At 35.0% G+C, this 14338-nt stretch overlaps 1 protein-coding gene across 3 annotated transcripts in view; it reads right to left on the minus strand.

Annotated features, from left to right (window-relative positions):
- ptprz1a (protein tyrosine phosphatase receptor type Z1a) overlaps positions 1-14338 on the minus strand; it is a 70411-nt gene that overhangs the window by 12041 nt on the left and 44032 nt on the right. For 2 of the 3 annotated variants that reach the window (XM_065292018.2, XM_065292017.2), the window contains exons 13-17: positions 11044-11188; positions 9354-9439; positions 6549-6634; positions 539-559; positions 267-363 (exon numbers count right to left, since the gene is read on the minus strand). In XM_065292018.2, coding sequence (XP_065148090.1) covers positions 267-363; positions 539-559; positions 6549-6634; positions 9354-9439; positions 11044-11188 — 435 coding nt within the window. The remainder of the gene's footprint in view (positions 1-266; positions 364-538; positions 560-6548; positions 6635-9353; positions 9440-11043; positions 11189-14338) is intronic. The other variant, XM_065292019.2, reaches the window with a different exon arrangement.

Genomic DNA, 14338 nt, shown 5'->3' on the forward strand with positions numbered 1-14338 from the left:
AATTTACTCACTCTCATGTTGTTACAAACCTCTAAAAATTTCATTGTTCTGATGAACACAAAGGAAAATATTTAAAGGAAAGTTTTGTTACAAAACGAATCAGAGGCCCCATTGACCTCCATTTTGGAACTCATTGGGGCCTCTGATGGGTTTAATTACAAACATTCCTCAAAATATCTATAGAAATGTATCCAACATGAAAGTAAGACAGAACTGACTGAGTAAATGATGACAGAACTGTAAAACTGATCTGACGTGCTCCTTACAGGCTAAAATGTTGAGATATCTGTTCTTGCTCTTGTTCTCCGGATAGCTAGAAATGTCCGTTGTTGCTGCAAGGTCAACGGTGCATGACTGAACCTCCTTTAAAATAAATGAACAAGATTTAACTCCAACAAATCACCGTAAAACAAAGTACGACATAACAAAAATACACATTCAAAGACTTTCACAAGTGAAAACGGTGAGCATTAACAACATGCTAAGGCTTTCAAAAGCAATATTAATTTAAAGGCATTAAAAGGGAGATGTGGCTTACCTCAAAATACTCTTTCAATATCTAATGTGGGGTGAGAATGCAAAAAGCATAGCAATGAAAAACAATAAAGAACTTAGTCTGTGCACCAAAAAATAAACAATACAGCACAAAGCAAAAGCTAACAGCCTGCACAAAAGAAAACAGCCACAAGGGCAATACCCTTGTCCAAATATGTATCATTTAGGTACATAGATATATGTATATATTTGCTACCAATATGTACTTTCGAGATACCTATATGAACTATTTAGGTACAAAAGTGTACTTTTAAAAATGACAGCTTTGTACCTTTTTTTCTGATAGTGTGAATTGGATTTTGTTTATTTTGAGTTTTGTTAGTTATGAACAGTTTCTGAATGCTGATATAACATGCATTTAGATACACATAGTTTAGGATTGCTTAGGTAGCATGCCATGTGACAGAAAATATACAAATTAATAATGGATGTGAAACTACACTCTTACAAAAATAAAGGTTTAAAAGGGTTCCTCACAGTGATGCCATATGGGTTTTTTGGAGATCCAAAAATTTCTTCTGAGGCAAAGTTCCTTAAAATAAGTATCTCTTTCTTACTTTTTATAGTCTGTTGCAGTGCTTCACAAACTAGGGGGCACCAGAGTTCCACTTATAATTTTATATAAAATATATGTTTAAAAAATGTTAAAGGACAAGTTCGGTATTTTAGACTTAAAGCCCTGTTTTCAGATTGTTTATGGTGAAATAGAATGGTTTTGACTGAAATTTCGACATATGCGGCTGCCCTGAGAATTTTGGCTTGTTTGTGTTTCAGCTCAGACCTCTACAATGGGTTTAATGGTGCACTGGAACAATCCTTCCTAAAATGCATTAAACTTTCGTTTTCAAAGACGTGAAACTCACCGAGTGGTCAGGGGTGTTCACTGGTATGCTCACACAAAAATCGCTGCAAAATACGCATTCATTTTTTTTATTCATGTGCCCTCGTAATCTTTAATCAAAAATGCAAATCTGCTCCCCTCTTCAAAACGCTAAGTGTGTTCAAGCTCATGCGGCTATGCGCTGACCAATCGGCGAGGTTTGCCGCTTGCAGTCGAGGGAGGAGCTGAAGATGGACCTTGCCGTAGTGACGTGTGTGCCGTGTTTCCTTTTCTAATTGCGAATAAAGTGAATTAGATGGTGAATTTGATAAAAACAAACCTTTTAATAAAAAGTTGCAACCAGAAACATTTTATATCAAATATTTTAATTGCTGCTTATACTTTATGCCCGAAAATAATGGGAAACAAGCCTACATTATTAAAATACCAATAGAGTTTGGTATTTTCATTTTTATTTTATTACACGACACAATCTAACATATTTATGCATATTAACGTGTTTTTTCCTGTTATAAAAACATGAATTTATAATGTTTATTCGTTGAAATGAAGGTTGAATTAAAGGGATAGTTCGGCCAAAAACGATATTAAACCCATGATTTACTCACCCCCAAGCTGTCCGAGTTGCATATGTCCATCGTTTTTCAGACAAACACATTTTCGGATATTTTAGAAAATGTTTTAGATCTTTCAGTTGATTAAATGTAATGTTACGGGGTCCAGCCATAGTCCACGACCTTCAAGTCAAAAAAAAATGCGTCCATCCTTCACAAATTAAATCCAAACGGCTCCAGGATGATAAACAAAGGTCTTCTGAGGGTAATCCGCGTGGTGTTGTTGTAGAAATATCCATATTTAAAACTTTATTAACATAATTAACTACCTTCCGGTAGTGCCCCCATCTTAGTCGCGTCCGCATTCAGAATGAGAGCTTACGCAGCCTACGGAGGCTACTCTGCTGCTGCTCTGTGCCCCCGCCCTCCGAATTTGTCATACGTCACTAAGAAAAGTGCGTACACTACGCTGATACTCTCTCCTGAACAGAGCATGTGAGCGAAGCAGAGCGGTGTGACGCTCCGCTAAATATTCCGCTCTACTGTTCAAGCGCTCCACTCAGTCGCTCACCGCCCAAGCAAGCACTCCGTTAACTTTCCGCTCACACTCGCAAATAAACCAATTCCCGCTCAGATCCCGCTCCGACATAAAAAAATTTAGTAAGCCTAACTGTTTTCTGTACTGACGTTCTTGGATAATTGCATTTAATTAAAGTATTAGCTGATAAATAGCAGTTATGTGTTGGCTATTAGACCTAGTTTAACTGATACGGAGCTCCGGATATAATTCAAATTAACAATTTGTTTCCACGACATCCACATGTTTTACTAATTCACAATTTTAAGTAATAATAAATGTAATAAGTAATTAATTACGAAATATTATAATAATTCGTTCCCATTATGAGAAAAAGATTAACAAACTATACTTTTATATAAATATATTATTTGAAAAAACTAAAATAAATTGAAGAACAGTTTCTTAACAAGAAGGTTTTTTAAGTGCAAATTTACAGTGCATCAGTAAATACAGAACACAGCTGTGTCTTAAAGAAATTAAAATTAGACCGTATTTATGAACCTGTAAATGTACAAAACGAATGCAATACAGAAGGCCATGAGTATTTATTTATGGCATTCTCAATAGTATATTAGTAGATAAATTAACGTCTATCTCTATATAGTATGAAAACGAATAAATCATTATTTTGGCTAAATTAATCTGGATAGATCATTTTAGGCAGACTGATTTGTCATCATTTCAGAACAAGCTTAAATGCTATCTAAAACAACTTACATTTTATCCCGAGTGTTACTTGGTCGAAAATATGTAGAAATATAGCCTATGCGAGAACAAATTACAGAACAAAAATATTTAGCTCACGCGGACCGAACGAAAAGCCGTTAATTAAGCGGACTCTCTGTAAAATAGAGGATGTGCTGATTCAGTCGAGTCGGCAGATTATCATCAATGTTTATAATGTTCCACGCAGATACTGTTGATGAAGAAAATAATATCTAAATGTCCAGGGAAGAGTCAAGTGTTCAGTCAGTTAATACTAAAGGCACAGGCGTTTTTGGCTGAAGCTTCCTCATCCACGGAGCGGAGAACTATAAAGGTTTTTATTTTAAGTGGTTTTAATGCTGGTAAGCAATCAGTTATATTATGGCGCTTTGTATTTGTGTTGATCAGTTAGATTAAAGTAAAACTGCATCTAGATGCAGACAACGCTACAGTTATTCTGTCATCTTAGTTTCATTTCTTTCATTTCTATATAAGGCTGGCGACTACTTTAAAACAATATTTGAACTCCATAACTTGTTGCAGCCGTTTTTACAGATTCTCGAACTAGCAAATTACCAAAGGGCATTCTGGGATGAGCGACCGGTTCTGAGCGTATTGAGCGAGCGGAGCGGAAATTTCGGAAATGCGCTCTGATGGAAATATTAACGCACCGCTCAACGCTCCGCTCCGCACCGCTCACATGCTCTGCTCCTGAATACAGAGGAGTCTAAGATGGCGGCGCTACCGGAAGGTATTTATTTTCGTTAATAAAGTTTTAAATATGGATATTTCTACAACAACACCGCGCGGATTACCCTCAGAAGACCTTTGTTTATCATCCTGGAGCCGTTTGGATTTATTTTGTGAAGGATGGACGCACTTTTTTTGGACTTGAAGGTCTAGACTATGGGTGGACCCCGTAACATTACATTTAATCAACTGAAAGATCTAAAATATTTTCTTAAATATCCGAAAATGTGTTTGTCTGAAAAACGATGGACATATGCAACTCGGACAGCTTGGGGGTGAGGAAATCATGGGTTTAATATCATTTTTGGCCGAACTATCCCTTTAAACATGAAACCCATGTGATCGTTGCCATTAGTGAGGCGACCAATCACGAAGAGCTGCAAGATAGTTTTTAGAGGCATCTAGCGGTGAGATTGTGAATTGCAACCAACAGCTCAGTCAACAGCTCACCCCTCCATTTCGAAATGCATAGAGAAGCTACGGTAGCCACCACATGACAAATTTCATTGTCTGAGGCAACGTAGGGAAAAAAACACTCTATACACTGGAAAAAAATATTTTCAAGAAAAAAATATCTTAGTATTTTTGTCTTGTTTTCAGTAAAAATATCTACAAATTCTTAAATTAAGATGCTTTTTCTTGATGAGCAAAACGACCCAAGAAATAAGTCTAGTTTATAGACCAAAAATATAAAATTTAAGTGATTTTGTACATGCACAAGCAAAAAATCTGCCAATAGGGTAAGCAATGCGGAGATATAGCTCTTGCAAAAACGGTTGATAAGGTATTCTCATTGGTTGCTAGGGAGTGAATTGGCATCCACCAATAATTATAATCCAAGCCATGAAAGGATTAATCCAAAATGCCAGTAGTATGGTTTTCGACATACTATTGTAGTAGTTTTAGGCAAAAATTGTATTTTATTGTCTCAAAACCACTAGGTGGCGCAATGACAAAATTGTGCATGCACCCTCAGATCATAACTGTGTTGCATCTAGTCAGTTTTATGACTATACACTTTAGTTTAGTGAAGAAACAGTTGTATGACCATAGGGTTGCTTGATTTCAAAGGTTTTTTCAAAGTGGTGCCAGCATACAAAATTTTTGAAAAAAAAATCTGGTGAAAAAATCTCTTTTCGGTGCAAAGTTATAACTAGTGCTGGGCAAAGATTAATCGCGATTAATCGCATACAAAATAAAAGTGATTTTTTGCATAATATATGTGCGTGTACTGTGTCTAATTATTGTGTATATTTAACCACACACACATTCATATATTCATTTCAGAATTGTTTTACATATATATAATTTTTTTACATTTATTTTTAATAAAGAATATATAAAAATATCAATAAATATATATAAACATGTAAATGTTTCTTAAATACATACATGAATGTGTGTGTATTTATTTATACATAATAATTACACACAGCACATACTCATATATTATGCCAAAAATCACTTTTATTTTGTATGCGATTGATCGCGATTAATCTTTGCCCAGCACTAGTTATAACCAATTGTGTGTAAAAAACACAAAATTTAAAAGTAATTTTTCGTTTTTCGCAAATTTCGGCCATTTTGACCCCTAATTAAATTGACTTACCCCATTGGCAGATTTTTTTGGTTGTTTTATGCACAAAATCACTTAAATTTGATATTTTTGGTCTAAAAGCAAGACTTATTTTCTTGGGTCGTTTTGCTTATCAAGAAAAAGCATCTTAATTTAAGAATTTGTAGATATTTTTACTGAAAACAAGACAAAAATACTAAGATTTTGTTTTCTTGAAAATCATTTTTTGCAGTGTATAGTTTGTTCATTTTGGACTACTGTAGAAACATGGCGGCGACTTAAATGTAAGGTGTGTATGTACATAAAAACGGCTCATTCTAAGGTAATAAAACAATAAAATGTATTATGTAATGTCTTAATAAACCACTGAGTTATGTTTATATTGCATTTCTGTCAAGAGATCCTGCTAAAAGTTACTAATGCACCTTTAAAGGTATTTTATGGAACTTTTAGAAACCTTTATTTTTTAAGAGTGTACAATAACAAAACCATTCAACCTGAAGAACATAACATGCAAATTCAGTTGTCAGACAAAAGCTCTTATACGATAGGAATTCTTCATTAAGTTTAGCCATCTCATTTGTGTCCAATTAAAGCAAACTTGATTTATTTTTAATCATCTAATCAAGTGTAAATAAATGAATGTTATGTGAGAAGGTTACAGTCTGACATTGATTGATGTGAATTAATTAACTTATAATTCGGTCTTCGTGTTTTTTGCTTTTTTTGCACCTGACTGCTATATTGCCTCTTGCACAGAGCTGAGCACAAGTTAGTGACCTACTGTAATTATAGCTGAAATACATTATCAACAACCTACGTTCATGCCTGAGTGGATAAAGACTCGGTACGCATGCCTGACTGAACCACACAATTCATTTACGGAGATTTCTTGATGACATGTTGATCTAAAACATCAAGGCTTGGACGAGACAGCTGTCTTTTAAAAAGATACAAAAAGGGGGATGGTGGTGGTGGTACACGCACCTGAAACTCTCGCGAAAATGAGTTGGTGTTGTGAAGTTCTGCCACGTGCTTTACAAATTGTTTAACCAACATGGGATCATGTTCACCTGAAGAACAGAAAGCAATCATTGACTTATGACTAAAATAGCAAGGATTTGTTTTATTATGATCATATTAACAAAATTAAAGGATATAACCTGAGGAGAGAATATTGGGCAAAAAAAATGTGAAATTATGTTTATGTAGCTCACTTAGTAGCGCTATGCAAAGGTCATGGGTTCGATTCTCAGGTAACACACAAACGTATTCAATTTATAGATTGAATGCACTATGTCGCTTTGGCCTCGTACACACTGCATTTAAATTCGGTTAGTTCCTAATCCTGTTCTGTACACACACACTTGACTGACAACCGCATTCTACAACCAAATGAACTCCCGCAAAATGCAAGTAGTGTCAACTGCATTTACAGAAACTCTGCATAGTGTGTACATAACCAAACTGAACAACTAGTTGTTAATGAAGTATTTAAAGGTGCATCATGGACATGACAGGTCTTTCTTTTGAAAAAATAAATGCCTAGAAGGAAAAATAATCTTCTGTATGATAGAGGCACGAGCGTTTGCTGACTAGTGTTGCCAGATCTTGCATGAAAAATACAGCGAACAAGAAAAATCCAAGAATTAACCGAAATAAATCAAAATGCTTTACCTCAAAAATCTAAATATTGGAACTGGGAGCTTCACACTTTAATAACACCAAAAACTTGATGGCTTCGTTAGCAAAAGCCATAAACGATTAAGCGCCACAACGGTATGCAAGTACAAAAAAAAGACGAGGACCTGGCAACACTGCAAGGAGCAGCCAAGACAAGGGTTTATTGCAAAACATAATGCTTTAATATTATTTTGGTCAAAGCTGTGAATGATAAGCATGCGAGACAGCAGAACGTTGCTGTGGTTATCTCTGTGTCAATCATTGAATTTTTTGGGAGTGAGTCTTGTTCTGTACAGACATGAAGCCTTTATTTAGGGAATTCACTCCCACATTTAACTCATTCCCCACCAGCCTTTTTTTTTTAAAGTTCTGATTTTCACAAACGTTTCACAAAATGCCTTCCAGGAAAATTTTCTTCTATAAATATATAAACATACAAATATACACTGCAAAAAATGACTTTCTTACTAAGTATTTTGGTCTTGTTTTCATTAGAAATATCAAAAAATTCTTAAATCAAGATGATTTTGTTGATGAGCATAAATAAGAAAATAAGTCTAGTTTTTAGACCAAAAATATACAATTTAAGTGAATTTGTGCTTAAAACAAGCAAAAAACAAAAAAACATTTTTGCTTGTTTTAAGCACAAATTCACTTAAATTGTATTTTTTTTGTCTAAAAACTAGACGTATTTGGGTAGGTCATTTTGCGCATCGAGAAAATTCATCTTGATTTAAGAATTTTTCTACTGATATTTCTAAGTTAGAAAGTAATTTTTTGCAGTGTATGAAATGAAAGAACAGACGCTCTGCTTTCAAACAAACAAACAAAAGGGCAAAAAAAACGTTTCATCCTATCCTCATTTGTTCTCTTTTTATAACCTCTTAAATATAGGTTTCTTCAAAAATACCTAATTTTGAGCTTAAACCTGAAATAATTGCATTTTTGTAAAAGAATTTTGTTAGAGATCAGATTCAGAACGATGATCAAAACATACATGGAGTTTAAAATATTGTTAAATTAGTTTTTGCTTAAGTTTTTGATAAATTGGGTAACAGCGTCATCTAGTGGAATTACAGATTACCGTAAAAACTCGTCAGGAAAACGTCATTGGCAGGGAAATGTTTTCTCTTAATTGACGAGAGAAATTGTCAATGGTGGGGAACGAGTTAACTGCGGTTGTCACTCCTGAAAGTTTGCAGTGTGTACGAGACCTTTAAGTAAGAGCATTTGCAAAATGCATTATAAACAGGTTTGGCTGTTTTTGTGAGAGCCAAATATTATAAACAGTCCTCATAAATAAAACATCACATTTTTTAGCACATTTGATGCATTCTTTACTATTTGAAAGGCTTATTACACTGTAAAAAATAGAAAGTTGGATCTACTTAAAACATATATTTATAATTGGTAAAACTTTATTTATAAAATGTAGTTTTATTAACTATATATATTTAATGTGAAAAAAACTTTTTAAAAATTACATCAATTGGTAAAACCTAAAAAAATAAATTTTTCACTTAAAGGCAGAGTGCATGATATCTTAAAAAAAGCTTGGGAAAAGAGAGTCGGGCTGAGTACCAAAACACACTTGTAGCCAATCAGCAGTAAGGGGCGTGTCTACTAACCAGCATCGTTGCCTGGGTTGCGTATGTGTGTGGTAGGCCTATGAAATGAAGGTCCAGATTTTATTGGGGTAGGGACGTGTAATTTAGGTGATTTCAAATATCAACATTAGCTTTCAAAAACCATGCACCCCGCCTTTAAAGTGAGAAAATTTTAGTTGGAAAAAAAAGCAATTTTTTAGGACTTACCATTTTTCAAGTTAATTCACTTTTTACAGTGTAATAAACTAATTGCTTTCACTTTATATGAATAATTTTTATGGGTAGGGTAAAATAAACATCATTATCTTTGTATGAAATCTATTGCAGGTATGAGAGCTCCTCAGTAACACAGTTTATAAACTCAATGTAGTTTAATTAGTACAACATTGCGTAAGCAACACAAAGGTCATGGGTTCGATCTCCATATAACACACACACTGATGAAGCACTCTGGATAAAAGCGTCACACATGTGTGTGTGTGTGTGTGTGTGTGTGTTTTACCTGTACGGCTCGTCTTTGGCGAGGAAGAAATCACTCTTGGTGATGTGTTGTCTTCTATGTAAAAGTGAGCAGTCTGAAAACATTTCCTGTAAAGACATTAAAACACTTTTATACACCAGGACTACATGTAACACATTATTTAGCATGTAAGGATAATACACAAATCTCTTCCGTACGAGTTAATAAACATTCACAAATCTGCATTTTGACTATTTGCCTGTTTTTATGTCCTATGCTCATATGACTGTAATCTCCAACAGGATGCACCCACAAATAAAATGATATTTTATATAATCCACAACATGTTATTTTAATAGGATCACCCAGTGGACTTTCCAAACCTGAAGCTGTTTTGTCTAAGACGGCAACTCCACTGAGAGATTAGTGCAGGGGACAACATACCCCAATGATTAAACGCTAACAGTCAAGACGTCCCGTTAAGTGCGCATCTGTCTGCTCTTCAAATGAGCACCGTGTAGTTACAGATGGACAAGCAGTCGTACGTGGCCGTGTTTGGCTGCGATCGAACCGCACTAGCGGGGACTAAACATGACTCTGTCGCGTTGAACATAATTACGCCGTCGTTCTGTCTTCAGCAGGACAGCGTGTGTTCACTGCAGGCCCACAAACAACAGATCAACATATCAGAGATTTAATCACCGGCTTCAAGATTACAGATTTAATCTCGTCGCAATCTTCGAGATGTAACAACATAAAGTCAACCGTGAGCAATATGCTGAAGGGGCCAGAGACATTTGGGAGTAAGAAATGTACAATCTTATGCTACTAAACTGTTTACATGTGGGAAACATCTTCTTGATAAGATTGCTTATTTCACAGTTGAGAATATCTCTGTGTTGAACCAAAGGAAAATGTACCAAAAAAATACCAGGAAAATGAATGGAGATCCTATTTGAAATTCTAAATGAGACACTTTTCATGAGGGCCCTTATTTGGGAAACTACATCATCTTATCGCAGTTGAGACACAATTGTTATTAAATTGATAATTTTTACCAATTTGGATAAATACTATGCACTCTTTCTCCTTCTCACACACACACACACACATTAGCGCACATCACAAGCTTTCACATTATGACTTGTTTATGTTTTTTCCCTTTGAGGTGGCCTCTCGCCCGGTGGGTGTGAGATTGGGTCTGTGCCCAAGATTAGACAGACAGACAACACGCTCCTCATGGGGCCACAGCACATCACCCCCCTTTCCCCCTTTTATCGACGATTGTTATGATTATGGATTAGTAACAATATGATGGACATCAGGAGCAGCTGTCTCAAGGGAAATGCATTTTCGTTTTGTTTTGACAACTATAAGCACTGCCAACATTGACATCAAATGCTTTGTAAACTGTACCAAATGTTTTATAAGATATGTGCTTCATTAACATCTAAATTACATGATTGTATTTATAATGACTGCATCAATGTGACTGCATTTAGTGATGCAATAAATATATTTATTGTTTATATTAGGGCACTACATGTTTACTAAATTATTAGTTATTTGTAACATATTTTATTATTATTTTTATATACACTTTATCATACTTATAAATTAGATTAAACTAAATCTGTTTATATTCATAAGTCATTTTCATGGAGTACATACACTTGTTGGTACTGATAATAATGAATGACACTAGCATGTGTAATATGAACACTAGACATACCTCCAGTAGATGAAAATGCCAATCAGAATAAAAAGAAATAGGAAAGTTAATGTGGAGACCACAGCCAGAGGAATCACAGCCTTCTTCCGTCTCTCAACACTGTTCACCAGACCCACTCGTGATTCATGACTGCTATTACTGGCATCTATGAGTTAAAAAAAAAAAACGATTTTAAAATCCAAACATAATCAGTCACCGATGTTTATCCTATGCTTCAGTATTCTTTTTTAGTATGTGCAATCACAAACTCATTTAAGTGAGCTAATAAAGCAATATTTATGACACACATGGCAGTGCAATACTCACCCTATAAATGATTTAAGTACATATATCATTCATTCATATGGAGCGATCACATTTGACTCGTAAAACAAACAAATTCAGTAGGCCTACTGTAGTAATATCAATATCATTTGCAAACCAGTAAGCTAAAGTAACAAATAGACAAACATGAATATGAATACAAAAAACAAATATGATCATGTACTAAACAACTGAAAACAATGAATGATAGATAGAGATACATGATGAATGGGCAAACAGTGTATTTAATATTTATTTAAATAGATGCTATTTAATCTAAAGTCTACTATACTAACATAAGGATATTAACTCAGTTTCTCTTTGACTCTAGACCAGACTAATGGTGTCTATTATCAATATGCCATTCATATACATATTGGCATTGTTGAATAGCATTATACATAATCTTTTTTTACCAGAAATGGTCTAACACTAAGAGGCTAAAGAGGTGATAGGTCACGATTCATTGCAGACAGACACTTTGAGAGATTAAGACCTGGCCTAGGACTGTCTAAATTGACCTCGCAATCCCAGTCAAAACATAATGCTGAGATACTGCCAGCTGTCATAAACTGACATGAAATATAAAAGCTTTGCTGCCCTCTGCTGAACAGACATTGACATGACCTGGACTTTATGAGGAGTTTTCAACTCAGGGGTTTCCAAACTTTTTTGTCAGCAAAACAGCCTTGACTTAAGTAATTTAATTGAAGTACCCCTTGAGATTTTTTTGTAAATATTTCAATAATTTAATAGCATATCTGCATGTTTAACTGCAAAAACATTTTCATCCTTTTTAAAGTTTTTATCAGTAGTATTTTTACATAATTATTGTTATTATTATCTGCTATTGGACCTCCATCTGGTAATTTTCTTTAACTGGTACATAAAGCATATCTGTCTATTTTGCATGAGTTTTATCGGCTATTTAGTGTTCTGTAATCGTCACGTGACATGCGGATTACGCAAATAAAATATATCTTTATAGTAAGTGTTTAACTTAGATTTTGTAAATATGTATTTAAATTTTATGATTTAAAGTAATCGTGTAATTTATTGTTTTTTTTTAGCTTTTAATCAACTCACGAACCCCCTGCAATTCCCTTGCGAACAACCAGGCGTTCCCTAACCCCAGTTTGGAAAACCCTGCTATATATAACGAATAAATCAGGACTACTAGCTAACTAACACAACATTATGCTATATAAATATTTTATAATGTAACACTGAATAAATTGACGGAAACGTTCACTCTCATGCCATCCCAAATGTGACTTTCTTTTCTTCAGTTGAACAGAAACTAAGAATTTTATATAAAAATGCTGTCATGGTATCATCTCACTCTAAAAAACAAACGGTGCTATATAGCACCAAAACAGTTGCTTTGGATCGTAACGATAGAAGAACCATTTTTAGTGCCATATAGCACCGGTGAAGAACCAGTTAAGCACCAGTGAAGCACCAGTGAAGCACCTGTGTAGAACCATATAGTGCTATGTAGAACCATATGTGGTGCTATATGGCCCCTATATGGTTCTACACTGGTGCTTCACTGGTGCTTCACTGGTGCTTCACTGGTTCTTCACCGGTGCTATATGGCACTAAAATGGTTCTTCTATCGTTACGATCCAAAGCAACTGTTTTGGTGCTATATAGCACCGTTTGTTTTTTTAGAGTGTATAGAAGACAACATCTCATATAATAATGGATGCTTGTCGTGCATGTTGACTCCGAATGATGACATTTTAATTTATTACGCAGTAGTTGGAATGCTTGATTCTGATTGGCCAGTCGCAACATTTGCACTGTTTGTTATTCCCAGATATAACTACGCTCAAAACTAATTACACACGGCAACCCTGTTGCTGCTAATCATTTTAGCAGGTAGGCTACAATTTAATTATACACAGAAATATAAATATGTCTACAAAAACAACATAACGTTATAATTTACAAATGATTAAACCAAGTAGCGTGTTCGTGATATTTGAACTTGTTTTCCTCACGGAAGATCTGCATTCATTAAAAATTAGCTAATAAAATATTTCAAATCAATATTTAAAGGAATAGTCTATCCTTTTTCCATATTAAACTATGTTATTAATTAACTAAGAAGAGTTGATACATACCTCTATCATCTTATGTGTGTGCACGTAAGCGCTGTGGCGCACAGCGACACTTCAATAGCATTTAGCTTAGCCCCATTCATTCAATGGTACCAAACAGAGATAAAGTTAGAAGTGACCAAACACATCAACGTTTTTTCTATTTAAGACGAGTAGTTATATGAGCAAGTATGGTGGCACGAAATAAAACGTAGAGCTTTTCTAAGCAGATTTAAAAGAGGAACTATATTGTATGGCGGAACAGCACTTTTGGGAGTACTTCGACTCGGCGCAGTAACACTCTCCCTTTCCCATTATGAGAGGGAGAAGGGGAGCGGATTTTTCAGGCGAGTCGAAGTACTCCCAAAAGTGCTATTCCGCCATACAATATAGTTCCTCTTTTAAATCCGCTTAGAAAAGTGCTACGTTTTATTTCGTGCCACCATACTTGCTCGTATAACTACTCGTCTTAAATAGGAAAAACATTGATGTGTTTGGTCATTTCTATCTTTATCTCTGTTTGGTACCATTGAATGAATGGGGGTAAGCTAAATGCTATCAAAGTGTCGCAGCGCGCCACAGCGCTTACGTGCACGCACTCGCCTGATAGAGGTATGTATCAACTCTTCTTAGTTAAGGTAATAACATAGTTTAATATGGAAAAGGGATAGACTATTCCTTTAATGTTCCTTACCTTACTTATGAGGTAAATTGCCGTGTAATAAGTGGGATAACCCTGCTGAAAAAAACAGAATACCAGCAAGACCAGCATATGTTGTGTTTTAGTGCTAGTTTGCTTGTGAACACCAGCTAAACCAGCACAAAACCAGCACTAGCACCAGCATCCCATGCTGGTCATACCAGCAAGACCAGCATTTGTTGTGTTT

Source organism: Paramisgurnus dabryanus, chromosome 23, assembly GCF_030506205.2.
Source record: "Paramisgurnus dabryanus chromosome 23, PD_genome_1.1, whole genome shotgun sequence".
NCBI classification, from domain to species: Eukaryota; Metazoa; Chordata; class Actinopteri; order Cypriniformes; family Cobitidae; genus Paramisgurnus; species Paramisgurnus dabryanus.